Source organism: Terrapene carolina, unplaced genomic scaffold (genome assembly GCF_002925995.2).
Source record: "Terrapene carolina triunguis isolate 2854851 unplaced genomic scaffold, T_m_triunguis-2.0 Scaffold112, whole genome shotgun sequence".
In the NCBI taxonomy this organism is placed as follows: Eukaryota; Metazoa; Chordata; order Testudines; family Emydidae; genus Terrapene; species Terrapene triunguis.
Genome location: NW_020664463.1, coordinates 22,946,926 through 22,972,100, shown reverse-complemented (window position 1 = coordinate 22,972,100; position 25,175 = coordinate 22,946,926). Strand labels below are relative to the sequence as shown.

Here is a 25,175-nt window from a genome sequence, read left to right as displayed (position 1 = left end):
AGGACACCTCTGTTAAAAACTACATTACTAAGAGAACACACATTGTGCATTTTTGGGGGTAACACACTAAGTCTGTCAATCCAGCTCTGAAATGTGCAATGGATACCAAATTGAAACTGGCAAAGCCAGACAAATTCTAAAGCTATTGAACTAAGATATGGAAAGAGCTATAGGGTCACATCTTGTTCATGCCCTGGAAGCCCATATGATTGTCTCCCATTGTCTATTTGCCAGAGATTTGTCTATTGCAGATTTAACTCAGGTTATGAGTTTTCAACCACTTTCATTCAGGACTCTATTCTGCAATTTCATTGATTGCACTCCTGCAAAAAATTTCCTGATCGCTAACCTAAACATTTCTATTCCCCTATGTTTTTTCACACCATTCACATCTTTTCAAGAGCCAAACACATATTACTCCTGGTCATTGTTGTCAAGGCTGATTCCCCACTCTGGCACTTCGAGTGCAGAAGGTGGGGGCCCGCAAGGATTCTAAAAATTAATACTGGCCACTCCAGGCTTGTATTAAACTCCCAAGGTTACAGCTTTTTTCTGACCTTGGATGGGTAGATACTGCCACCACCCAAATGCAAAAAAACCCTTTGAACCCAGGAAGGTGCACTTGGGAATTCCTCCCTGTGGGGTACCCTGAAGCCCTTTCACCCCGCCCCCGGGTAAGAGCTGAGAAAGAAAACAAATGAAATCAGCTGTTGCCACCAGCTAATTAAACAACATCTGCACAAACCTCTTAGGACACACAAACCCAATCCTGTTCTTAAAAAAGGTAAATTTTATTAAAAACAAACAAAAAAAGAAAATACATCTGAAACTTAGGCTATTGCTATATTTTAAAAGAGCAAATATAATAATTAAGCATCAAGAATGGTTTTCTTGAGGTCCAGCTTAATGGTTACAAGCAAAACAAAAGCATTTGGGGATTAGTACAGAGGAGTCCACAAGCCATAAAGAAATAAACCTAATCGCATCTTCCTAGACATTTCCTGATCTACTTACATATCTGGGGTTTTCAATAAGTAGTTTCTAGGTATGATCTGATGATTTTTCATACCTGGCTTAAAGCTTTTTACAGCATAGTTTCAGCCCTGCCCCTGCTCTCTGGGAGCAGACTGACCAAAGGGGAGTCTTTCAATTTTAAAAAGTTCTAGCCTTCCCATTGGCTCTTTTGGCCAGTTGGCCACTCACTTTCTTTTACCTATGCATTCAGTCAGACTTTTTTTAACACTTTCCAGGTAAAGCAAGTAGAGAACAGCTACCAAGAGGGATTTTACAGCTAACTGGCTGGCTGGGTCCATAAAAGAGAGCTTCCCCCACCCCTTCATTTATCACAATTATGGAATATCATTAGGGATCATATTGAAGCAACATGAACCAAATTACAGCTAAACAATGAAAACACATATTCAAAGCTCTGAGAAATATGTTTTCGGAATGTGTCATTCTCATCACCATTAGTCATATGCTCTTCACCTCCTTGATCTCTGGCAAGTGAAGATCTGGTCTAATAAGGCCCTGCCTACATTACAACTACAACACTCCTGGGGACTCTGTTTGCAACACCATTACCCCTAACCTGGTTGCCCCTTAACATCTGGCCCAGTTTTCCAACCACTTGCCATGTGAATAAATATACTCAGATGGACCATCCTATTGGCTTCAACAGTTATTCAAGTTTGTGTATGCAGGATTGGGCTTCTGGGTCCTACTTAGAAAGGGGAAGTTAACTGTGTCTGAGTTGTAACCTGGTTATGAAAGTTCTGGCCTTCCCTACAAATTGGAGCAATGATTGTGACTGGTTCAGGGGTCAACTGAGCATGTAGCCAGTTCCCTGGCATGGCTGAATGTCTAATGTAGATGGGGGCTAAGAACTCATTATAGTCTAAAAGACTAATATTTAGATGTCATCCAAAGCCACTTGCAATTCTGCAGGGTATAAAACTGAGGCTGTTACTCCAATTCACAAGTGCACTCACTTTAAAATCTCCTCTTTGCATCTCCAGTTTGAAATTATTGCTAATTATGGATCATTGATAAGGCACTAGGCATACCTGAGCTGTATCTGTAGTAATGTAATTTACTAAAGCACTCTTCCCTAAATGTACCTAGTACAAGGATTGCTCCTTAGGAAATACACACCTCTTCTTCCGCCCGTGATCTCATTTGCATTGGTACAAATCTAGAGTAACTCCACTGAATTCAGTGTAGTTACTCAGGATTTACACCAATGTAGATGAAAACAGAATCTAGCTCATTTCAGTTAATTGAATTGGAGACATTAGGGTCATCTATTCATGAGACTGGACCATGGTCCAGGTCAGTATAATGATGATGCTGGTCATTCTGTTGATTGGTTGATGGCCAAGTTTTGTATCTGGGTGTGTAGCTGTAACTGGATGCTTGTAGACAGGTAGTTACTTTTTGGAATGTCTACACTGCAAATGAAGGTGTGATTGTACCATGGTAAAGCATATCCATGTTAGCTTTAATCTAGTGGAGTACAGGTAACAATAGTAGTGTAGATGTCATGGCATGGGCTTCAGCAAGGGCTAGCAACCAGAGTACAAATCCTCCAGGGAGCCTGTGTATATACTCTGGTTGCTAACCTGCTCTGAAGGCCATGTCACTACATCTACACTACTATTGTTACCTGTTCTCATCAGTATAGAGATAACACAGGCACGCCTACCTTTGCTACAATCACAATCTTCACTTGTACTGTAGATATTCCAAAACAAAAACAAAAACCCTACCTGTATACAAGCATCCAATCATAGCTACACACCAAGGTACAAGACTGGGCCAACCCTTTGCGTGGTTGATGGTTCAGGCTTGAACAATGGTTGGTGCTCCAGGATAGTATGTTGGTGTATGCTGTTGATTGACTTGTGTCTAGGCTTGAACACAGGTCACTGCTTGTGACTGACTGGTGGTCCAGGAAAATACATTGATGGGTACTAGTGCTCAGCTGATGGCCTAGGCCTGAAAATCAGTCGCTGCTGGTGACTGTTTGCTGTGTGGAGACTTTGCCAGAGTATTTTTCTATGAGCTTCTTGTAAAACGATTTGGAAAACAGGTGAGCCAGTGTAATTCTTCAGCCAAATCTGTAAACAAGGAGGTAGACCCTGGTACAAACAGAGAAAATGATATTAAAAGAACTTTGGAAGCTAACTGTCCAATGGCATCATGATAGGGTCACTTGGGCTTTTCAAGGGAAGCAGCAACAATAAAGAACCTTTCCCTTGAGCTGCAATCACTGGCCACTTTTCAACAGTGTTACTGAGAAGAAATTTGAAAGGAAATCCATAAAATACTCAATGGCCCTATGAACCCAGATGGCACTCTCCATGTATTAGAGCTGAGCCATGAAAACGGGTCATCAGAGCCAGAGGAGATGTCGATGGAGAGACATGAAATCTCCTAGTGATGGGACATAGTCCTCCTTAGGCTAAATTCCACCCTCCTGGTCTAATCTGGTGCAACCGCACTTCAATGGAGTTCTGCCCATTTACTCCATGGCTGAATTTGATTCCCTCTGTGAAGAGCCAGGAAGAGAGCTCTGGTCTCTTGACTACCAGTTCTATGCTTCAACCACAGGACCATCTCCTTTTACCTACATGTGACTCTGGATCAATCCTCTCCCCACCCCAGCATTAAGCACCTACCAACCTGCAGGATACACTGGAATTCAAGCATATAGAATATCATCCATGGAGTGAAGTAGCAGGGCCAGTAAATATCATCTTCTCTGACTTGGTGGTCGACAAATGTTCTCCAACAGTAGTCGTAAGCTGAGTAAATAACAAGATTACTAGTCACACGGTGAAGGACACAACAAAGGGACTGATACACCAATCATCACCTGCCCTTAGTTTGATCAAGGCAAGGGAGGAGAAGCCTTGATAGAGGTGACACTTGAACTGCTGGCGTAACCCACACAGCTCCTGGGTGTGGTGTTCTGTCCCATCTAGTGGCACCAAGACCACTTAGAGAGAGAGTTAAATGAGTCTGCTCCACAGCCTTAGCTAACAACCAGTTGGATTTTAGCTTATGCGGTAGAGGCTCGTGCACTAAGCTCCAGAGGCTCCAGATTCAATCCTGCCTGCCGATGACAGTGGTTTGTTGGCATTACACTGGCACCTGGAGATGCCTGCCCTGCTTGAAGCTCCAATCTCAAGCTGAAGGGGATGTCCTCATTATTGCTCAGGACACAGTGACCCAGGGAGGAGAAAATGGCACTAAGAACAACAACATAAAGACATGCCCACATGCTCAAAAGTGGAAGGGACGCCTATATACCAAAAGCAACAGAGGGTCCTGTATTGGAGCATAAGCTTTCGTGGGTGAATGCCCACTTCATCAGACTAACACGGCTACCCCTCTGATACTATATACCAAAGACTTTCTGAAACTTGGACAGTGTGGAGCTGACACCGAGCTCCTAATGGGGTTGGTTTGAGACATAAGTGATGTAGCCTACAGCGCTGTACCCTAAGAGTGTGCCTCATGAGGGTGGCTCTTGTACCTGTGATGGCTGGGGATCTATCTGACTCTAGGTAGCCTTATGGGGGGGATAGTTCTCTCCAAGAGCTTGCCCACCCTCTGGGAAGGGAACAGGCAGAACCAGCAGGGGGAGATGGGGGGAGACAAAGAAAAAGCAGGGGGTAAGATAAGTTGTTAAAACTCCACTCTCTCTGCAGGGAATAGCATGTGCAAATACTTGAACCAACCCATTGACCTCCACCCCCACCGCATTTCCCTAGAAATGAATCAATGTTTGGCCAATATGGCAGTGTCGGATTGTGGATTGACCCTCACCAGCTCATTTCACATGGCCATCAAACCAGAATGACTTTCATGCACTACTAGCCTGGGACCTAACTGGCACCAATGGCCTAGAAGTGAAAAGCTTCATGTCCCATTCCCCAGTGTCCAGAACTGAGGTACCTGTAACCTTGGGAAGTGTTACCTGGCAGGCTCATGATGTAAACGTTCACTCCACTGCTCACCAGGTCCCTGAGGCCTTGCCGGTTCCGTTCATCTCTGTGCCTGAAGAGCCGCCCTATGTAGATTTGCAGGGACACTTTGGGATGAGCCCGTAGGAAGTGAATGATCAGTCTGCAACACAGCCCACAGGGGCTCCAAGACAGGAACCAGATGATGGAGCAGCGCACTGAAGCCCTGTGGTGTATCGCCTTGAAGTCATTTTCCAGGCAGTTGATTTCGGCATGCTGGGTGGGGGTGTTCGGGCACCACTTCCTCCAGAACTTCGTGCTGCTGCCCCACTTAATTTCATAGAGTAGGTAGGTCACCTTGGGAAATGCGCTGGGATCAAAGATCGCCCTAAATTCCTTTGGCTGTATCTTCCACCTGAAACCCACATTCCATCACTGGTATCTTTAATGACTCCCATGTAGCAAAAGAGACAGAGGGTGAGGATGGGAGAGGGACAGTTTGTATGGTCTTAGTACCGCCTCTTTGCTGTCAGACAAGCTGCCTGTATGACTGTGTGTCCCCAGGTACTGTCTCTAATAATGGGATATATGATACCTGGGACTTCTGGATCAGGGGTTCAGTCTGAGCTGCAGCTTGATTGTAAAGGAAGGCAATAATTCTGTCTACAATAAAGCAAGGCACCATGGCTGCAGTGTACTGCACCAGGACCTAGATCGTTATGAAAAGGACAGAGAGAGGAGAAAGGAAAGGAAAATAGCAAGATGCTTTTGAGATAGCAGAAGTTTAAGGGGAAGAAAATCCACCCCACCCCCCCATTCCCTCTGAAATTCTCTGTGGCACCAGTCACGTACCAGACTAGAGCTGTCATTCTTACCTGTGGCTAGCACTTCTGGATGGATGACCTACTGGAAGAGAGAACGGAGAGTCACCTATGAGCTGGTACAAATACAGGGTGGGTTGGGGGTGGAGGCGATTTTTGGGATCCCAGTTCTCACCCCAGGGATCCAGGACAGCATCTTAGGAAATCAGTGACCATTCACACCCACCTATTCCTTACAGTGGAAGTCCAGAGAAATGTGACCCTGCTCCTTCCTAATTGCACCAGCTTTCTGCCATGTACTGTCATCCTTACCTGAGGGGTGCTATGCACAGTGCCCCCTGGGGCTATATGCTCCTTACACCTGATAAGGAGTTTAACTGGGTTGGAAATTGGATGGGAGACTACCACAGACAGCTTTAATATATCAGGAAGCAGTGACTTTGTAGGGGTACTCTTCTCTCAGAATCAGCAGTGAGGTACGTGGCTCAGTACGGGGTGCTCTTCTCTCTGAGTCAGCACTGACCCTAGCATAGCACTAGGGGGCGCTGTGCTGCAGGGAGTGGGGTGGCTGGTTCAGTAGGGAATGCTCTCTCCTCTGAGACACCACTACCCTGTAACCCTGGTGTGGTGCTGGGGATGTCTCTAGATGAGATATAAGACCAAGGATGGGGTGGTTAGAATCCCTTGACACTCTTTGTAGGAGTAGCAGTGTTAACCCTGGTGTCCTGGGTAAATTCTCATTTGTGTTACTGTACTTTGCCTCCCAACAATTCTCCCTGTAGTTTCAGCTGGCTACTAGATTTTTCTTCACTCGCAGTCAGCTGTGTGGTGTTGCTGTGCTCTGCTAAACAGTGGCCATGCTCCACCCCAGAGGTTCTCCTCTAACACCATTTGTACATCAGTGCAACTCCGTTTATTTCAGTGGAGTCCCTCCTCACTTAGAGTGGTGTAAGAGGAGAATCAGGCCCTTTGCATCAGCTCGTGAAACGTTTTGGAAGGGCTCAGCCTGGAAGACATTAGGGAAATGTTTGTTCTTTGTGATGTTAGATCCTGCCAAATTGCCCCATGTTACTGACACGGCTCCTCCTCCCCGTGCTCTCAGTCTCTCCTGTCTGTGATTTTTCTTTGAGTCCCTTTCTCCAGAACCTCTCATGCATTCCTGAGCTCTCGGAATGGAGCTGCCATCCTGCTCTTGTGCAACTAGTTTGGTTCGTAGGAACCTTGAAGGCGATAACAGAAAGAATGAAAATATAGACCTAGTGACCTTGGTTCCCAGGCCTGGGAGGAAACATCTTGGCGCCTTTGCAAGGGGATTAGAAAAAGTTCAAAGGGAGTTTAAGAACGTTCTTGGTGTGTCAGATTTTAACCCCTTTTGTCCCAGAGCAAAGTCAGTTTTCGCTACCCTACTTGCAAGAGGGACACTTAATAGCAGTGCTCCCAATGATGTGGGTACATGACTGCTAGGAGCTGGACCGGCTAATTCACAGACAGAGAACTATGTTCACTCTCTTACAGGAATACAAAAATAAATACTTTTCATTCAACACTAGCTGCCATGACATGGTTATAACCAGCCTGGGGCTGCATCAGAAGCAATGCCCTAGGAATGAAAGGCTCCGTATCCCAGCCCCCAAACCCCGGGCCATCCAGTCTCCCTCACCTGGTGCTGGCTCAGGCCCAGTGCTGCAGACAGGCCTCCTATCCCATTCCTTGACTCTCTTGGATCAGCTGGTAACCCTGCCACCCCCTGCTACTACCTGGGGCTTGCTTGCATTTCTTACCCCAGAGATGATCTCAGCACTATTCCAATCTCAGTTCCCCTGAGTCAGCCACCCTCCCCTTGAGACTTGTATTTTCAATAATTTGCATCCTTTAGGGACAAATCTTACCACACATTTTATACCTAGGCATGCAAGCATAGACACACATGCCCCTGCACCCAGAAACACATATACAGAGATACAAATACACACCGATAAAAACATATGCATTATACAAAGAACCCCACATCCAAACATCCACTCCTACACATCCCTGCATGATCACAAGTGCTCATGAACACATGCAAACATGCACACATATACACAATCATTCACCTCAAATAATCACACAACTCGGGTACACATAGACAGACACACACACACATTCTCTCTTTCGCCTACACACATACCGGTCTCTGTGGAAGAAGTCATGGCTTCCTTTTCCTTTCTTCTAGCCTCCTGGTCTGTGGGATGGTCTTTTTCTCTCTTAACTGAGACACTTTATCTCTTTCAGTTCCTGTTCATGAGAGCTGGCATTGCTCAGAGCGAAGGGATGGTAACCACTCAGCGCCCTGGAGATTAGACTGCAGGGAACAATTTTGCCCTAGCAGCGGAGGGGCTGGGGGCTAGTGGGAGGAGCACGGGAGGGAGTGGGGAAAGGGAATGGATGAGTGACCTGAGACATCTTCCCCATTTCTAACCTCTTTGGCTGTCCTGGAGGAAGGGGAGTTTTCGCAAGTGATGAAGGACAGGGTAGGGACACAGAAGACTTTCTTTATACAGGCACAAAGGTATTTGCCAGCCTGTTCTCTTTCTATGCCCCCTTTCCAGTGAAGGCAGCTTGGGACCAGATCCATTCACAAGCACCCCCCTTCCCTCCTGAACACAGAGGTTGCTGTGGCCACACAAAGGGCACCTGCCATCCGGCCTTTATGGCCTGTGCACTGGGGAGAACTCCTCCAGCAAAGTGGTAGGGAGGCTTTACTCCCTGAGAGAGGAGAGAAGTGATTTATTTGGCGAGGAGGGGAGTCTCTCCCACCCGTTCTACATCAGTCATTCGCTGGCCCCAGACATTCCAGAGCTCCCCAGCTCTGGGTGCTGCATCTGCCCTCCCCTCCTGCCTGGGGCTTTGCTGGTTTCCAGGGTCATTTGGTCTACATACGATGATACATTATCGACCTCGGTCTGCAGCTTGGAGACCTTGGTGTGGCTCCCTCTCCCACACAGCCCCAGGAATGCCACAACCATAAATCACTGGGGCAGCGGAGGGGAGAGAGGAATAGCCACTGGAAACCCCCCACTCATTTTTCAGCCAAAGCTTTGTACTTCCTGCTATTGGTGTTTGCAGCCCCAGGAGAACAAGTGATTTTTCCATGTTACACAGTGGCAGTGCCAGACAGTGCCCCCTGCCCAGAATGGCTGGGAATCACGCAGGTTGGTGCTCCCATCGACTCCCAGTCAGCAGTCTTTCCCCATTGCCAACGGCAAGAGGCTGGGAGTGGAATATCTGGAAGCTCCCACAACAGCCAGCACTCCTGTACCTTCCCTTCCTGTTGAGAGAGGCTGGGAGCAGGGAGCTAGGAGCTGCCCACCGCCTCTATTCCTGCACCATTCCCTTCTGTGCCTCCTCCTGGGAAAGCATGAGACTGCAGTAGCACTGAGGTCTTTACAGTTCTTACACTGTTTGATGTGGTGCCTCTTGGGATTACATTGGGATGGAAGCAAACGACACATTAAAACTTCGGTAAAATATAACCACTAACAGCAGCGCTTCCTCTGAAGGAACATTTTGTGTTTCATTCTGTTCTTTCTTAATGGTCAGAAATAATACAGAAAATAAAACCAAGAAATCCAGTGAGAGAAAAATAAACTCCAGTAATAAAATAGCAGGAAAAATTCTCTCTGAAATACAAATCCATATAAAAATGATCTGCTTGTGAATTCCTGATGCAAACAGTTAATTGCTTTGACTTGATAATGGTAGTGTCTCAAGGTGCAGTAAATATGATTGAGACAAGGTGGGTGACGTAATCTCTCTTATTGAACCCAACTTTTGTTGGTGAGAGAGACAAGCTTTTGAGCTACACAGAGCTCTTCTTCAGCTCACAGAGCTCTGTGTAGCCTGAAAGCTTGTCCCTTCTACCAACATGAATTGGTCCAATAAAAGAGATTACCTTGTCCACCTTGTCTCAATCATATCCTGGGACCAACATGGCTGCAACAACACTGCAAACATAAATACTGTTGGATTGTCCTGATCACCGAAGTGGAAGGCACAGAGACATCTCCAACTGCAGATACAAAGGGATCTGCTCCAGCTCCTGCCCCCTACTCAAAGAGCATACAGGGCTGGTGAGGAGACTCCATCCCCCCACCCTGGTGTGTTGCGTATGGAGACCCAAGGTCCTGTTAAATATCGATTGGCTGCTTCTTCAGAACTTCTTGCTGGCTGTTTCTGAGTGGCTCCTTTTGCAGCCCTGTTGTCTGGCGATGATTGGCTGGTGCTTTAGGCTAGTAGGTCAGTAGATGTGGGTGTGGGGCTGGCAAGTCAGGATTCTAATGTAAGGGCTGCCAGTCATTGGCTGCTGCAAGGTACTCTTATAAAAGCATTTGGCACTAGTTGTCTCACAGGATGAGATTGAAGGTGTGCTGCTGATACTCAGGGGTGTGCATGTCTTGCTAACAGTGAAGGGAGACCCTGGTGGGAAAAGAGAAAGCTGGGTGTTAAAAATGAAAGGCCAAAAGCCAATTGTTTTATCTTTAGCATCAATCAGAGGTTTAAAATTAAGTGTCTTTCACAGGAAATCATTCTTAACTCCTTCCAGCAGGAAGTGTCCCTCACATCCCTGTGAGATTGTAAGGGAGATCAGTGGTCACCTGCAATCATAGGGCTTACAGTGCATTATAACTCAGCTGTGGAAACAGAAGCAGGGGTGATTTCAAGGCAGGCAAAACTCCCAGCTGTCTCCAAGGAAAGCAGGATACGGAACCATATTTTGCACTTTTATCTGAGACATATTTTCAACAGATGTGTTCTGAATTTCTTACTTAACAACTCATATGCACCCAGGTGGACTCGTACTGCACTGAGAATGACATGAGGTGACTAAGATTTTCAAAAACAGGTGCCTAAACTGAGACCCCTTCAAGTCCTAAATAAGGATCTCAGAACCTCACTTTAGGCGCCTGTTTTGGGAAATCTTGGCACCTGTGTTAATTTTCCATTTTCTTAGGCCCCTGACCCTGCAAAACACTTAAGCACGTGCTTAACATTAAGCATGTGAGTAGCCCCACTGAAGGCAAAACCTCATGGTCCCAATTTACACTCCATGGAGGAGAATAGATTGTTTGTGGAGGAGGAGAATTGAGATATGGTCATTTATTATTCACACTTGCTTGTTAGCAGGACACTTGGGGCCAAGGCCTGAAGTTCTTACTTAGTCTTTAGAGTTGTCTAGGGAAGGCATAAATGTGTGTGTGTGTGTGTCCCAAATCTTTTCCCCAGAAAATACAGAAAATATCTTTCTCTATATATACATATATCTATACATACACACATAACATATAACGTGTATGTATGTGTGTGTGTGTGTGTTTGAACTCTTTTTTAAAGCTGTTCAATGACTTTCATATTATATATTCTGAAGCGATTGATCTAATACATTATTTAATACCAGGCATTAGCAAGTCTCAGCTAGTCGAAAAGCAAGGTGAGACTATTGAACCAAAATGGTATGTTAGATTAACTGATCAGTTTAGACAACTGATATGGCATTTCTCTTCATGGAATTCACATTCGCATAGAATTAGCAATCTGGGTTTTTGAGATCTGACATCCTATATTCAAGATCCATCCTGAGTCTATCATACAAGCTAAATAAACATGGCGGTAGCTGGGACTGAAATGGAAGGTCCTGCATTTGCCTATTCTTTGATCAGAAATTAAACAAATCAATTACAGAGTCCCCTCAAACTTACTTTTATTCTCCTTGTTTATATGTTTTGTTTCTATCTGTCTAGGTGCATATATGCCCTCTCCCATCCCGATTGCATCTGAGAGCTGTAGTAGGAAGAGAGCCTGAGACATAAGCCCTTGTATCAGAGGCCTGGTATGAGGCAGGACCTGCTCACAGAAACTGGGAAGAACAGGGCTGATATTGCAGAAATAAATATTCCTAAGAAGTGCTAGGCACAGAGTGCTCACAAAAATACATCCTGATATCAAGTGGTACCAGAACATCCTGATATCAAGGATGGTACAAAAACATTCCCCAAAGATAACAGGAACACACTGACCCCTCCCAAAAGATAAGGTCAGGATGACAGTACGTAATAGAGATGTTTTGATCAGATCAACATGTACAAGGTGATGGGTAATAACTAGCCACACCAGGGGGCAGTAACTATGTCAGAGGCAGTACTAACTGGTTTGTATCAGGGTATAAAGACGTATTTCAGAGGGAGTATTTTTGTCTGGCCTAGGAAGAAACGGAAAGTCCCGCCATTCACTGGGCTAGGTGCCTTCATCCCTTGTGGTCATTGGGCAGTTCGCTCAAGGTCTGCTGTGCCACCTGGGGCGGCACACAGAGGGAACACACACATGCAACCAAACATCTATCAACATCTAACGAGACTGGTGACCCCCAACTACTAATCTGGTAAGTAAGCGAGCTGTCCTCTGTAGAAATCACGATCTAACATGACAGAAAACCATGAGCTAGGGAACCCCCTTAACCCCTCCCTGCAAATCCACACAGAGTATAATAAGGTATGAACATGCTGGGATTCTAGCAAAATAATAATAATTTAAATTTTTATCCATTTTTAATAAAAGTTGTAAATAAAAAGGTAATAACTTGTTTATTTAAATGTTTAACCCTTTTTTATTATTTATTTTTGTTTACTTTATTTTGTATAGTTATAAATATAATTCTTGTGCCATTTGTTTTTAATTGTAAGTTTGTCCTGTATGTCATGTATGTTGTCCTGTGTTGTATGTTGTGTGTGTCACATGACTATTTTTAAATTATTTTGATTTTGTTGCAACAAAAGTCAATTTTATACCTTTTTAAAAAATGTACATGATATACAGGACAATCTTACAGTTAAAAACAAATGGCACAAGAATTATATTTATAACTATCAAACCAACATGTACAAGGTGATGGGTGATAACTAGCCACGCCGGGGGCAGAAACTAACTATGCCAGAGGCAGTACGTAACATGTTTGTATCAGGGTATAAAGATGTATCTCAGAGGGAGTATCTTTGTCTGGCCTAGGGAAGAACGGAAAGTCCCGCCGTTCACTGAGCTGGTCCATTGTTACAGGCATACATGTATTAGTGGTCCAGTAGAGTCTGTGGGATACTAGTATCTTGCTGCATCGACAATAAACCTGGCTGGGTGCCTTTGTCCCTTAACGGATCTTGTGGTCATTGGGCGGTTTGCTCGAGGTCTGCTGTGCCAGCAGTCTGTGCAAGGCTGGGGCAGCACTGAAAGGGAACACACACACACGTAGACAAACATCTATCAACATCTAACCACAAAAGCTTCATAATCATTAATGGGATTTTATCCTTGGAACACCCTTGTCAGTTAGGAAAGCACTAGCCCCATTTTACAGATGGGGAGCTGCATCACACTAAGGATTAGGAAACTTGTCCAAGGTGACCCACGCAGTCTGGCTGTGTCAGGAACCAAACCCTTGTCTCCTGAGCTTCAGTCTGCTCTCCTATTCACTTTACACCCTCCCTTACACTTACTGAGGGCAAACAGAATAAGAACAACAGAGCATCAAGAAACTCACTGTGATTTGCCCAGAATGTGTGAAACAATCAATTATTAGGGCAGGTAAGTTTTGAGTCTTGTATCCTTAGGGCATGATTGTGCAACTGGATGTGTCCAGGTAAACTTAGCCAAATGCTCAGAGCGCCACTGAAGTCAATGGCCCTGTCGTGAGGGACAATAAGGGTGCGTTTCTCAGTTATGCTAGCTTGGTGGAGTTACCTTAATATGACTGGAAAGCCTCAGTAAGCTGTAGACTAACACACTTGAAGCTATATTTCCCCAGGCTACACCAGAGTCAATTACTGTCTAGACAGTATTTGGTCCTGCCATGTGGGCAGGGGACTGGACTCGATGACCTCTCGAGGTCCCTTCCAGTCCTAGAGTCTATGAATCTATGAATCTATGAATACAGCTTCAGATGGGTTAGCCTGCAGTTGAACGGGGCTTGTCAATCATGCTAAGCTAACATAAATGAGCTAACACAATTGCAAAACACCCCTTTCAGCCTGTCAAGAGAGGGCACAAGGGGCTCCCTGCAGGCATAGGGGTCTGCCCATGCTGACTGAGTTGCAGGATCTGGCTCTTAAAGGAAAAGAGACTAAGAGCAGATTTACACAGCAGACAGGTTAATGCAGGAGGTGCTGTTTGTCTCCACATGCAAAGCTTGGTTAACTCAGTTAATGTTCCTAGTCTGCACATCCCACCAGCATAGACCCCAAAGAGCAAAGGAATAAGCAGTTAAGTCATTTAATATCCTATCTCCACTCCTGTGACATTCTATACCTTGGGGGAGTGTGCTGTAACCCCCATATTCCTCATTTTCATATAATCGTGATCTTACATATAAAGCATGCTTTGTAAAGTATCAGGGGAAAGGTTATGATCTGCAAATGACCCAACTGACAGAGAGGGGGGTGTTTTCCCCCAGGCTGATGAGACACAGAGAGCAGTTATGGGAAAGCTGCTGGGAAAAGGTGCATCTGATCAAAGGATAAACACACCTGGCCTAGAGAGCACAGATCACAGCCCTCCAAGGGGCAGGGAAGGACTGAGTGCTGGGAGGGGGAAACACAGGGTAACCCCAAAAGGGGAGCTGGATTTTCTACATATGTACAGTCCTGGGGTTGGGAGACCACTCCCCAAAGGGCCAGCCAATGTGCAGGATCCCCCTGGACCCTTATCTTGCCAGAAACATGATTAAATTAAGAGCCCACACAGAAGGGAACACTGGAGGGAAAGAAAAGCCAGTGACTGATTACATGGGAGAGAGTCAAAGGATACCATGGGTAAAGAACAAACTAACCTCAAACTATACTATCTGAACAGAGGGTGTGATATCATAAAGATATTGTAAATGCACATCTGTGATAAAAATTTTGGTATTAATGTTAAGTTTTGGGGATTTTGACACGGATATTAAACCTTATGATAATGCTACTTACTCTTGCAGTAAACTAAGGGGGGAGGTGTGACATTCTATACGTTGGGGGAGTGTGCTGTAACCCCCATATTCCTCATTTTCATATAATCGTGATCTTACTTATAAAGCATGCCTTGTAAGGTATCAGGGGAAAGGTTATGATCTGCTGAAAGTCATTTCTCTATCCTTACATGTATATCATTAATGCATATGAAGTTATGAAAGTTGTGTAGTATGGTTGTCACTAAAACATGCTGTAAGTTGGGGGAATCAGCCAGATATTAGCTTCCCAGAGGCAACAGCAAGGAAAGTAACCAAAGCCCGGGCGGGGTGTCAACCCATCAACAGCCATTATCCAGCAAGGGATCTACAATGCAATGACTCACCTGCATGAGGCCACACCAGGGGAATTGCTCAACCTTGCTTGGAGAGACTCATTAATGCTCACCTGACTCTGAAGGGGGAGGAGGGGTCAAAGCCAAGAGGGAGGAAAGGACATGATAAAAGGAAGAGACATTTGCCATGCTCTTCCTCTCTCTTCCACCTACATCTACAGACACCACACCAAGCGACTGAAGCGCTGATCAAAGGGGAGAGCCTGGCTGAAGAGCAACCAGCCAGCTTGTGGTGAGAAGCATCTAAGTTTGTAAGGGCATTGAAAGTGTTAAGATCAGCTTAGAATGCATTTTGCTTTTATTTCATTTGACCAAATCTGACTTGTTATCACTTAAAATCTATCTTTATAGTTAATACGTCTGTTTGTTTATTCTACCTGAAGCAGTGCATTTGGTTTGAAGCGTGTCAGAGGCTCCCCTTGGGATAACAAGCCTGGTACATATCAATTTATTTGTTAAATTGACAAACTTATATAAGCTTGCAGTGTCCAGCGGGCATAACTGGACACTGCAAGATGGAGGTTCCTAGGGTTGTGTCTGGGACCGGAGATATTGGCAAGTACCATTCACTTGCAAGTAGCTGGGAGCAGCTTACATGCCAGAGGCTGTGCATGAACAACCCAGGAGTGGGGGTTCTCACAGCAGAGCAGGGTAAGGCTGGTTCCCAGAGTCAAGGATTGGAGTGACCTAGCAGATCACCAGTCCAGACAACACCAGAGGCGAACGTCACAACTCCACTCACCAGTTACCTGTATCAAACTCCACTTCCTCCCACCCTCCATAGTGCACATATCCCCACCCTCGTCCTGAACAGGCCAAACTCTGAGCACTTCCTGTGAACAATCTTGGGGCAGGGGACACAGTTACGTTATTCTTATAAGGGCTAGAAAAAGGCTCTTGTATAATACTTGATGTTTATATCACCCACAGGTAATTCTGAAGAATTATATTCATGACAGATATTACAGTGGTAAGTACCGCATAAGTAATGATATGGAATAGAGCAGAATTCAGCCAGCCAAAAGTATACTGAACACAAAATCATAGAAAGAAGAGGAAAAATCTGAACAGACTCCTGATGCAGGTAAATTGCTGTTTATAGTGCTTCTTGTCTAAAAGGAAATTAAAAAGCTACTGTGGTTACATTTTAACCATAGTGTTCTCTTGAAACTCCATTAGAAAATCTCATGGAGGAGCATCCGATTGACAAAAAATGCACAATTCAGTGATTAGAAAGGCATCTCTTCATCTAGACAAAATAAATATTCTCTGTGGGTATCACCCTTGTCATAAATATACAGCTAATGGTAGCATAAAATCCCTCCTTACCTGTAAAGGGTTAAGAAGCTCAGATAACCTGGTTGGCACCTGACCAGAAGGACGATTGGGGAAAGAAGATACTTTCAAATCGGGGGGGAGGGAGGGGAGGCTTTGTTTTGTGCTCTGTGTGTGTTCTCCCCGGAGACAAAGGGAGAGACCAAGCAAGTAATCCAGCTCCCACTGAAATGATACATCTAATATTACAGAAATACTAAGTAATAGCAAGGAAATGCGTTAGAGTATCTTTTGTTTTAGCGTGTGAATTTTCCCTGTGCTAAGAGGGAGGTTTATCCCTGTTTTTGTAACTTTAAAGTTTTGCCTGGAGGGGAAATCCTCTGTGTTTTGAATCTTTTTGTTACCCTGTAAAGTTATCTTCCATCCTGATTTTACAGAGGTGATTCTTTTATCTTTTTTTAGATGAATTCTTCTTTTAAGAACCTGATTGATTTTTCATTGTTCTTAAGATCCAAGGGTTTGGGTCTGTGTTCACCTGTACCAATTGGTGAGGATATTATTCTCAAGCCTTCCCCAGGAAAGGGGGTGTAGGGCTTGGGGGAATATTTGGGGGAATGGGACTCCAAGTGGTCCTTTCCCTGATTCTTTGTCTAAATCACTTGGTGGTGGCAGCATACTGTTCAAGGACAAGGTGGAATTTGTGCCTTGGGAAAGTTTTTAACCTAAGCTGGTAAAAATAAGCTTAGGGGGTCTTTCATGTGGGTCCCCACATCTGTACCCCAGAGTTCAGAGTGGGGAAGGAACCCTGACAACCCTCTACAACATATCAGTGGGATAGCAGAGCGGTGCAATATACATGATATACTTAATTAATCCATTGAAATGTACATTTAAACTGCCTGATCTTACCAGGTCTTGTCCCTTTTATGAAATGTAGTCAATAAAGTGGGGAAATCCATGAACTTTCTATAAACTCTACATTTTCAGTATTGTTGTGAACACTTCAGAAACACAAATCAAAAGTTTTGATCTTCATCATTGTCATCGTCACTCTGTAAAACATATGCAGCTGAATCCTGTGACCTTTGTTCATGTGAATAGCCCGACTGGAGTTTGTCCTTGATCATTCATAACAAAACTGAGCCAGATCAGTCCTTAGTCAGGCAAAATTACCATTGACTTGATAAAGACCTCAGGATTTTGCCCAGTGTTTCTACCTAACAAATATTTATGTTACCAACAGCAGCAATAGATTTACAATGTGTGAAATCCTAACTCACATCAAAGTCAATGGGAGAACTTGGCCCTTGACTTCCATCGGACCAGGATTTCACCCAATATTTATTAAGTTATCCACAGTGGTCCCCTGAGTTTTTGGGGGTTAAGCAGTGAATGTTTACATGGACTGTAAAAAATTTCTTGACAAAGATATAATAAATAGGAAAAAATGAATAGGTAACAAGTCAGCTACTGGATTTCACCATTCTACAGCAAAGGTTTGTCAGGTAGTGATTTCAAATGCGTGCAGAGGACAGCCATTTCTTAGTGCCGCATTCCTAAGTGACCGTGCAGACTATAATAAATCATTGGGAGATAAGGCTGGGGGACTTCTCCTCTGAACCATTTGAGACTGCCCATAAATATATTCAGCTTGAATTATATGAACATGCTACAACAATGATGCTATCCTAGATGCTGTGCCTTCTTTCAGGCTGCCTCCCATGCCGGAAATGCCCTTCCTGAGCTGCTCCACAATGCCACTGTCTCCTCGGCATTCAGAGTGCTCCTGAACACCCAACTCTACCCTGATGCCTTGTTACACTTTGATGCACCCTGGAACAGCAGTCCCAAAACACCAAGAAACCGAAGCAGGACACGCAGGTAGTTGGTCAATCAAAGCATGTAATAACCACGGACCAGCTAAGTCAGCAACAGTCCGAATAAAACATAACAACGGTCCAAATGGCAGGTATGTAGCAGCAGGCCCTGAATAACTATGCACACCCAACACTGTGCACACATACACACAAACACAGGAACTGGAACACTGAGCTCAGGGAGCAGGAACCAAACACGAACGGGGAGCAATAAGCAGGAAGGCATCACACACACACACACACTGCTGTAAACTGGCTTAGTTCCACTGAAGCCAGTAGAGTTCTTATATTACTTAACAGAAACCCTAAAACATTATCCCCAGTTGCATTCTCAACTATTGCTTTACCTAGACATGATCAGTCACCACCCTGACCTCTTTTATATAAATAAATGGAGATATCCTATCTCCTAGAACTGGAAGGGACCTTGAAAGGTCATTGAGTCCAGCCCCCTGCCTTCACTAGCAGGACCAAGTACTGATTTTTGCCCCAGATCCTGAAGTGGCTCCTTCAAGGATTGAACTCACAACCCTGCGTTTAGCACACCAATGCTCAAACCACTGAGCTATCCCTCCCCCTCACTTGTTGTACTTCTTTCTCCTACCTTTCACCGGTTGTCTTGTCTTGTCTCTTTCGCTTGTCTGTGGGACAAGAACGCTGTTTTCTTACATTTTGTGTGGTGCCTAGCACACTGGGAGTGCGACTGGGAGCAAATAAGTGAACAGAATAATAATAGAAGGAATGGTATAGAGGGAGACTTTAACCTAAGGGATGGGGTGTAGTTTGCTGTGACTATGTCATGATCAGGGGATGCCAGTATCTCCTTTAACTCTGCACTTTCTGGGTTCTTTGGTTATGTACAGACCATGTGCCACAGCGGATGTAAATTGGTGTAGATTGTCACAGTCCGTACTCCCCTGCTCAGATTGTGTTTCCAGCTATACGGCAGAGGGGGAGAGCTCGCTCCTGATACTCCCTCCTGCCAGCAAGTGGGTGGAGAGAGACCAGTGGGCAAGGAGTGAGAGGCAGGGTGACTGGATAGAGTGGCAGGTTGGGCACATGGGGCAGTAAGCTCCTCCATGAGAAGGGGTGAAATAACTTACCCTCTCCCTAGAGCAAGGCGGGAACGCAATTAATTCTCTGGGCTGCCCCTGCACTACTCAGAGCAGAGTGTGACATTCCAGTTCTACTGGGCTGCCCTGCCTCTCCTGTTTAGGAATTGACCTTGTACAATGGAGGCCCCAGTCCTGATTGGAGCCCTGCCTGGTCCTGCTGCTAATATCAGGCTATGTGCACACTACAGCTTATGTCAGTATAAGTTATGTCGCCCAGGGGTGTGAATAGCCCTTCCCCCCCTCCCCCCACGACATTATACTGATCTAAGTGCTGCTGTCGATAGCGTTATGTCAGCGGGAGAGCTTCTCCTGCTGACATAGCTACCGCCACTCACGGGGACTGGAGTGATTAAATTGACAGGGGAGCTCTCTCCCATCGGCTTAGAGCATCTGCACTAGCAGTGCTACAGAGGCGCAGCTGCATTGCTTTAAGCTCTGTAGTGTAGCCATAGCCTCAGTGGAGATGCCCACAGCTGGGTCACTTGAACTTAACTCTCATATGATTTAGGATTGTTCTTGGATCCAACATTTTCTCCAAAATGTTTACTCACCCAAAGGACACGCTGGAGTTCTAGACAATAGAAAATGATCCACAGAGAGGGCACCAAGGGGCAATAGTCATCTTCCTCTCCATTTTGATGGGCAACAAATGTTCTCCAGCAGTATCTGTAATCTGAGGAAATAAATATCCCATCACGCCTGCTGAGGGACACGTCCAGGGGATCAATGAGCCCCTCCTTGCTCAGTCAGAGATCAGTAAAGATCGAGGCAGAATCTGAGTTTTACACTGAACTCAGTGTTGACCAAAAGGTCTAAGTTGTCAATTAGTAATCAGTTAGTCACATTGTTCATGTAAGCTGTGATATCTTCTAAGCCAGGGGTTCTCAAACTGGAGGTCGGGACCCCTCAGGGGGTCGTGAGGTTATTATGTGGGGGGTCACGAGCTGTCAGCTTCCACCCCAAACCCTGCTTTGCCTTGAGCATTTATAATGGTGTTAAATATATAAACAAGTGTTTTTAATTCACAAGGGGGGGTCGCACTCAGAGGCTTGCTATGTGAAAGGGGTCACCAGTACAAAAGTTTGAGAAACACTGTTCTAAGCTCACATGTCTCCTGGAAGGCCCAACCACTATACAACAAGAGTGGAATCAATGCATCAGGGTTCTGCACTCTGTCTGAAGGAAAGGATAGTTTCAGCAAAGAACTGTGCAAGCTCCTCATTCATCATCAGCCTGACAGAATAGCAGTTACCTCCCGGGAAAGGCCCAGTTTGGGTTGTTCCACTTACTCCTCCATCATTCTGCCGCTTACGAGATGGGGAGGGAATGGGGAGAGGATGGATGTGCTTGGGGTTGTTTGCTGGAGCCAAAGAGGATGTAGATGGGAGGGGCCCGGCTTTAGAGAGAGGTTGCTCCTCTGTGCACATGCTGCCCCACTGCTCTGAAGAGTGGACAGAAGGAGCTGGGATGATAGGCAGCGGTGCCGCTCTTGTGGCTAGGTTAGGGGGAGGAAAGGAAAGCAGGCAGAAGGGAGATTTGCTGATGCACCTCCCAACGCCTCCCCACTCCCTGCTATCAGCTTGCCAAGGAGCCCTTCTGCTGCAGGGAGGGGGTCGCTTGGGGGCTTACGCTGTCACTCCCCAGGCCTGCACACCTCACTCTCCCACAGGAATGCGGCAGGCCAGGTATCCACCACACTGGTCCTGGTCAGTTTACTTGTTTGCCCCCTGCTGTGATGCAGCTTGACGCAGCAGAGGAGACAGCAGGGAGGTGCAGAGGTGTGGGCCTGCTGTCAGCCTGGCACTGTGCCATGCAGCTATATCTGGCATCCTGGGCAAGGGCGGAGAGACTCTCTGCTCTCCTGCCAAGCTTAGGCCTCTTCACTCAGATTGCCAACAAGGGCGTGACACTAGGTGCTTGACTTGTCCACGCCCAACCACCAACTCATGTCACACAACCCACCCACAGAGAGTGGCGACTGCTGGTAACACTAGGAACTCAGCAGTGTCTGTGACTGGTTAGTTTTCAGTCCTGTTAACAAGTGGCTGCTGCTGACTGGCTGGTTTTTCAACTCCGTTCATAGAACTGTTCTGATTGGCTCCTTGCTGACCTGAACTTTTGGTCACTACAGCCCAGGAACAGAACTCGAACTGCTGCGCTATAGATTAAAGGCTCCATGTTCCATTCCCCAACTCCCTCCACCCAGCCAGCCTCCCTGGCCTGGAATTGGATTGGAAATGGTGCCCTATAAGTTAAAGGCTGCATATGCCATTCTCTGACACTCCTGAGCCATCCAGTCCCCAGCTATAGCAAAGGCCTTGTCTATAGGGTTGCCAACTTTCTAATTGCACAAAACTGAACACCCCTGCCCCACCCCCACCCCGCGCCTTCTCCGAGGCCCCAACCCCACTCGTTCTATCCCCACTCCCTCTGTCGCTCGCCCTCCCCCACCCTCACTCACTTTCACTGGGCTGGGGCAGGAGGTTGGGGTATGGGAGGGGGTTCAGGGTGTGGAATCCCAGTGGCGCTTACCACGGCTCCCAGGAAGCGGCTGCCATGCCCCTGCAGCCCCTATACGCATGGGCAGCCAGGGAGGCTCTGCGCGCTGCCCTGGCACCCGCAGGCACTGCCCTCGCAGCTCCCATTGGTCACAGTTCTCAGCCAATAGAAACTGTGGAGCCGGCACTCGGGCGGGGGCAGGGCGAGGAGCCTCCCTGGCCACCCATGCACCTAGGGTCTGCAAGGACCCGGCATCTGTTTCCAGGAACCACGCAGAATCAGGTCAGGTAGGGAGCCTGTCTTAGCCCGAGGCCCCTGCTGTGCCGCCAACCAGACTTTTAATGACCCAGTCGGCACTGCTGGCAGGGTCCTTTTTTGACTGGGCGTTCTGGTTAAAAACTGGACACCTGGCAAATCTACTTGTCTAGACTGGCATAAAAGTTGTGACGATGGAATGTGTCTGCTAATATGTGCTCAGTAACATGTTCTAAAAGTCTAGTATAGCCACAGCAATGTACACTTTAACACGTGGAAAACTGGTCAAGTTAACGCCTTGGCTCCCTCCTAGACCTCATCTGGACCAGATTAGCACAGGTTAAAGGCTTGTCTTTTCTGCACTAGGCTTTTCAAATGTGTTAGCACCTGTCAGCTAACCTATTCTAGCATCATGCCTTTGATCCTAGCCTAGACAGAGCCAAAGCGTGGTTAGGATACCTGGCAGATTCATGATGTATAGGGCTACTCCATTCTCCATCAAGTTCCTGAGGCCTTGTCGGTTGCGTTCATCCATATGCTTAAAGAGCCACGCTGCTTTTATCTTCAGAGTCACACTGGGGTGTGCCCTCACAAACTCCACTATACACCGGCAGCATTTCCCACAGGGGCTCCAGGACAGGAACCAGGTGATGGAGCAGCGCACTGATGGCCTGAACTTTAACTTCTTGAAGTCATGTTCCAGGCAGGCGATTTCGGCGTGCTGGGTTGGGGTGTTTCGACACCAGTGCCTCCAGAACTTGGTACTTCTGCCCCACCTGATTTCGTAGAGCAGGTACGTCACTCTTGGACATATACCTGGGATGTAATTCACCTTAAAATCATTTGGTTGTATCTTCCACCTGAAACACAAATGTCATGATGGGCACAGATGCCTTTTACTGCCCCCTTTTCATCCTGTGTATTATATGCAAAGCCCTGACAATTCACAAGTGCTCTTCATCCCAGAGGAACCCAAAACATTCTCCAGGCTGCATATACAGGTATCACTCTCTGGAAGGAAATAATAGGTACAAAATCGAGTTGAAAGTGTGGAAGGAATTTTAGCAGAGTTGGAATTTAATGAGCTCAATCTGGAATTAGACAAAGACACCTGAGGGATCCTTGTCATGTACTTCTGTACCAGCTATGGACTGGTTGCAGAGCTGGCTTATACACATCAGGTGTGATCATCATAGGATCCTTTAACACTCTGCCAGGGATGGCTGAGGTTCATTTAAATAAGGTATTTTCACACACAGTGTCACCTAGCGGCTGACCAGTATAATATGGTTTAGCCTTCCATTATGATCCTTCTGTAGCGCCCCCTACTGAGTCACCCACACCACTCCTGCAGCATAGCACCCTAGCATCAACCTGGGGCATTGGGGTCAGTGCTGGTTCAGAGGGGAGAGCACCCACTGTGGTACTGGGAACTGTACCTTTAATTGTGTTTCACTTTCCGGACAGGAATTCAGGGGGTGATGTGGGAGCGGCAGAAGCAAATGCTCTGTTACGTAGCCGCAGCTGAGGAACTGTGTCACTGAATAAAGAGGATCTCTTTGAAGCACCTTAGGCCTCGAGGGATTAGTGAACACCACATGGTATCAGGAGTAAATAGAAATTACAGAAAGAACCTGGTGGAAGAATGGAGCAGCTGAAAGCTCCACCAGAGCTGAAAGTCTCTGGAAAGGTGGAAGACAATTGGAAGAGCTCTTCTTGACCTGCTGCTCACAAACAGGGAAGAATTAGTAGAGGAAGCAAAAATGGATGGGAACCTGGGAGGCAGTGACCATGAGATGGTCGAGTTCAGGATCCTGACACAAGAAAGGGTAGGTCCACACTACCCGCCCAATTCGGCGGGTAGAGATCGATCTTCTGGGATCGATTTATCGCGTCTCATCTGGACGCGATAAATCGATCCCAGAAGCACTCCCCCGTCGACTGCGGAACTCCTGCTCGCCGAGAGAAGGAAGCGCTGTCGATGACGGAGCTTGCCTGCGCCGCGTGGACCTGCAGTAAGTAAACTTAGTTCGATCTAGGAAACGTCGACTTCAGCTACGCTATTCTCATAGCTGAAGTTGCGTTTCCTAGATCGATCCCCCCGCCCCAGTGTGGACCAGCCCGAAGAAAGGAGAGCAGCAAAATACAGACCCTGGAGTTCAGAAAAGCAGACTTTGACTCCCTCAGGGAGCTGATGGGAAGGATCCCCTGGGAGAATAACATGAGGAGGAAAGGAGTCCAGGAGAGCTCGCTGTATTTTAAAGAATCCTTATTGAGGTTGCAGGAACAAATCATCCCGATGTGTAGAATGAATAGTAAATATGGCAGGCGACCAGCTTGGCTTAACAGTGGAATCCTTGCTGATCTTAAACACAAAAAAGAAGCTTACAAGAAGTGGAAGATTGGACAAATGACCAGGGAGGAGTATAAAACTATTGCTCAGGCATGCAGGAGTGAAATCTGGAAGGCCAAATCACACTTGGAGTTGCAACTAGCAAGGGATGTTAAGAGTAACAAGAAGGGTTTCTACAGGTATGTTAGCAACAAGAAGAAGGTCAGGGAAAGTGTGGGCCCCTTACTGAATAGGGGAGGCAACCTAGAGACAGAGAATGTGGAAAAAGCTAATGTACTCGATGCTTTTTTCGCCTCTGTCTTAACGAACAAGGTGAGTTCCCAGACTACTGCACTGGGCAGCACAGTATGGGGAGGAGGTGAGCAGCCCTCTGTGAAGAAAGAAGTGGTTCAGGACTATTTAGAAAAGCTGGATGAGCACAAGTCTATGGGCCGGATGCGCTGCATCAGAGGGTGCTAAAGGAGTTGGTGGATGTGATTGCAGAGCCAATGGCCATTAACTTTGAAAACTCATGGCGATCGGGGGAGGTCCCGGATGCCTGGAAAAAGGCTAATGTAGCGCCCATCTTTAAAAAAGGAAAGAAGGAGGATCCGGGGAACTACAGGCCAGTCAGCCTCACCTCAGTCCCTGGAAAAATCATGGAGCAG

The 25,175-nt window shown here is 46.3% G+C and overlaps 2 protein-coding genes across 2 annotated transcripts; both read right to left on the bottom strand.

Annotated features, from left to right (window-relative positions):
- Positions 1 to 2,972: 2,972 nt before the first annotated feature.
- On the bottom strand, positions 2,973 to 7,983 carry LOC112125262 (C->U-editing enzyme APOBEC-1-like). The gene is made up of 5 exons (XM_026652239.1): positions 7,962 to 7,983; positions 5,846 to 5,876; positions 4,985 to 5,385; positions 3,685 to 3,806; positions 2,973 to 3,140 (listed from the first exon to the last, which is right to left on the bottom strand). The coding sequence occupies exons 1-5, from the start codon at positions 7,981 to 7,983 to the stop codon at positions 2,973 to 2,975; spliced, it is 744 nt and encodes a 247-aa protein (XP_026508024.1).
- Positions 7,984 to 10,176: 2,193 nt separating this feature from the next.
- On the bottom strand, positions 10,177 to 23,369 carry LOC113406607 (C->U-editing enzyme APOBEC-1-like). Its single transcript, XM_026652229.1, has 5 exons — positions 23,309 to 23,369; positions 23,117 to 23,186; positions 22,635 to 23,035; positions 19,973 to 20,094; positions 10,177 to 10,230 (listed from the first exon to the last, which is right to left on the bottom strand). The coding sequence occupies exons 1-5, from the start codon at positions 23,367 to 23,369 to the stop codon at positions 10,177 to 10,179; spliced, it is 708 nt and encodes a 235-aa protein (XP_026508014.1).
- Between the last annotated feature and the right edge of the window lie 1,806 nt (positions 23,370 to 25,175).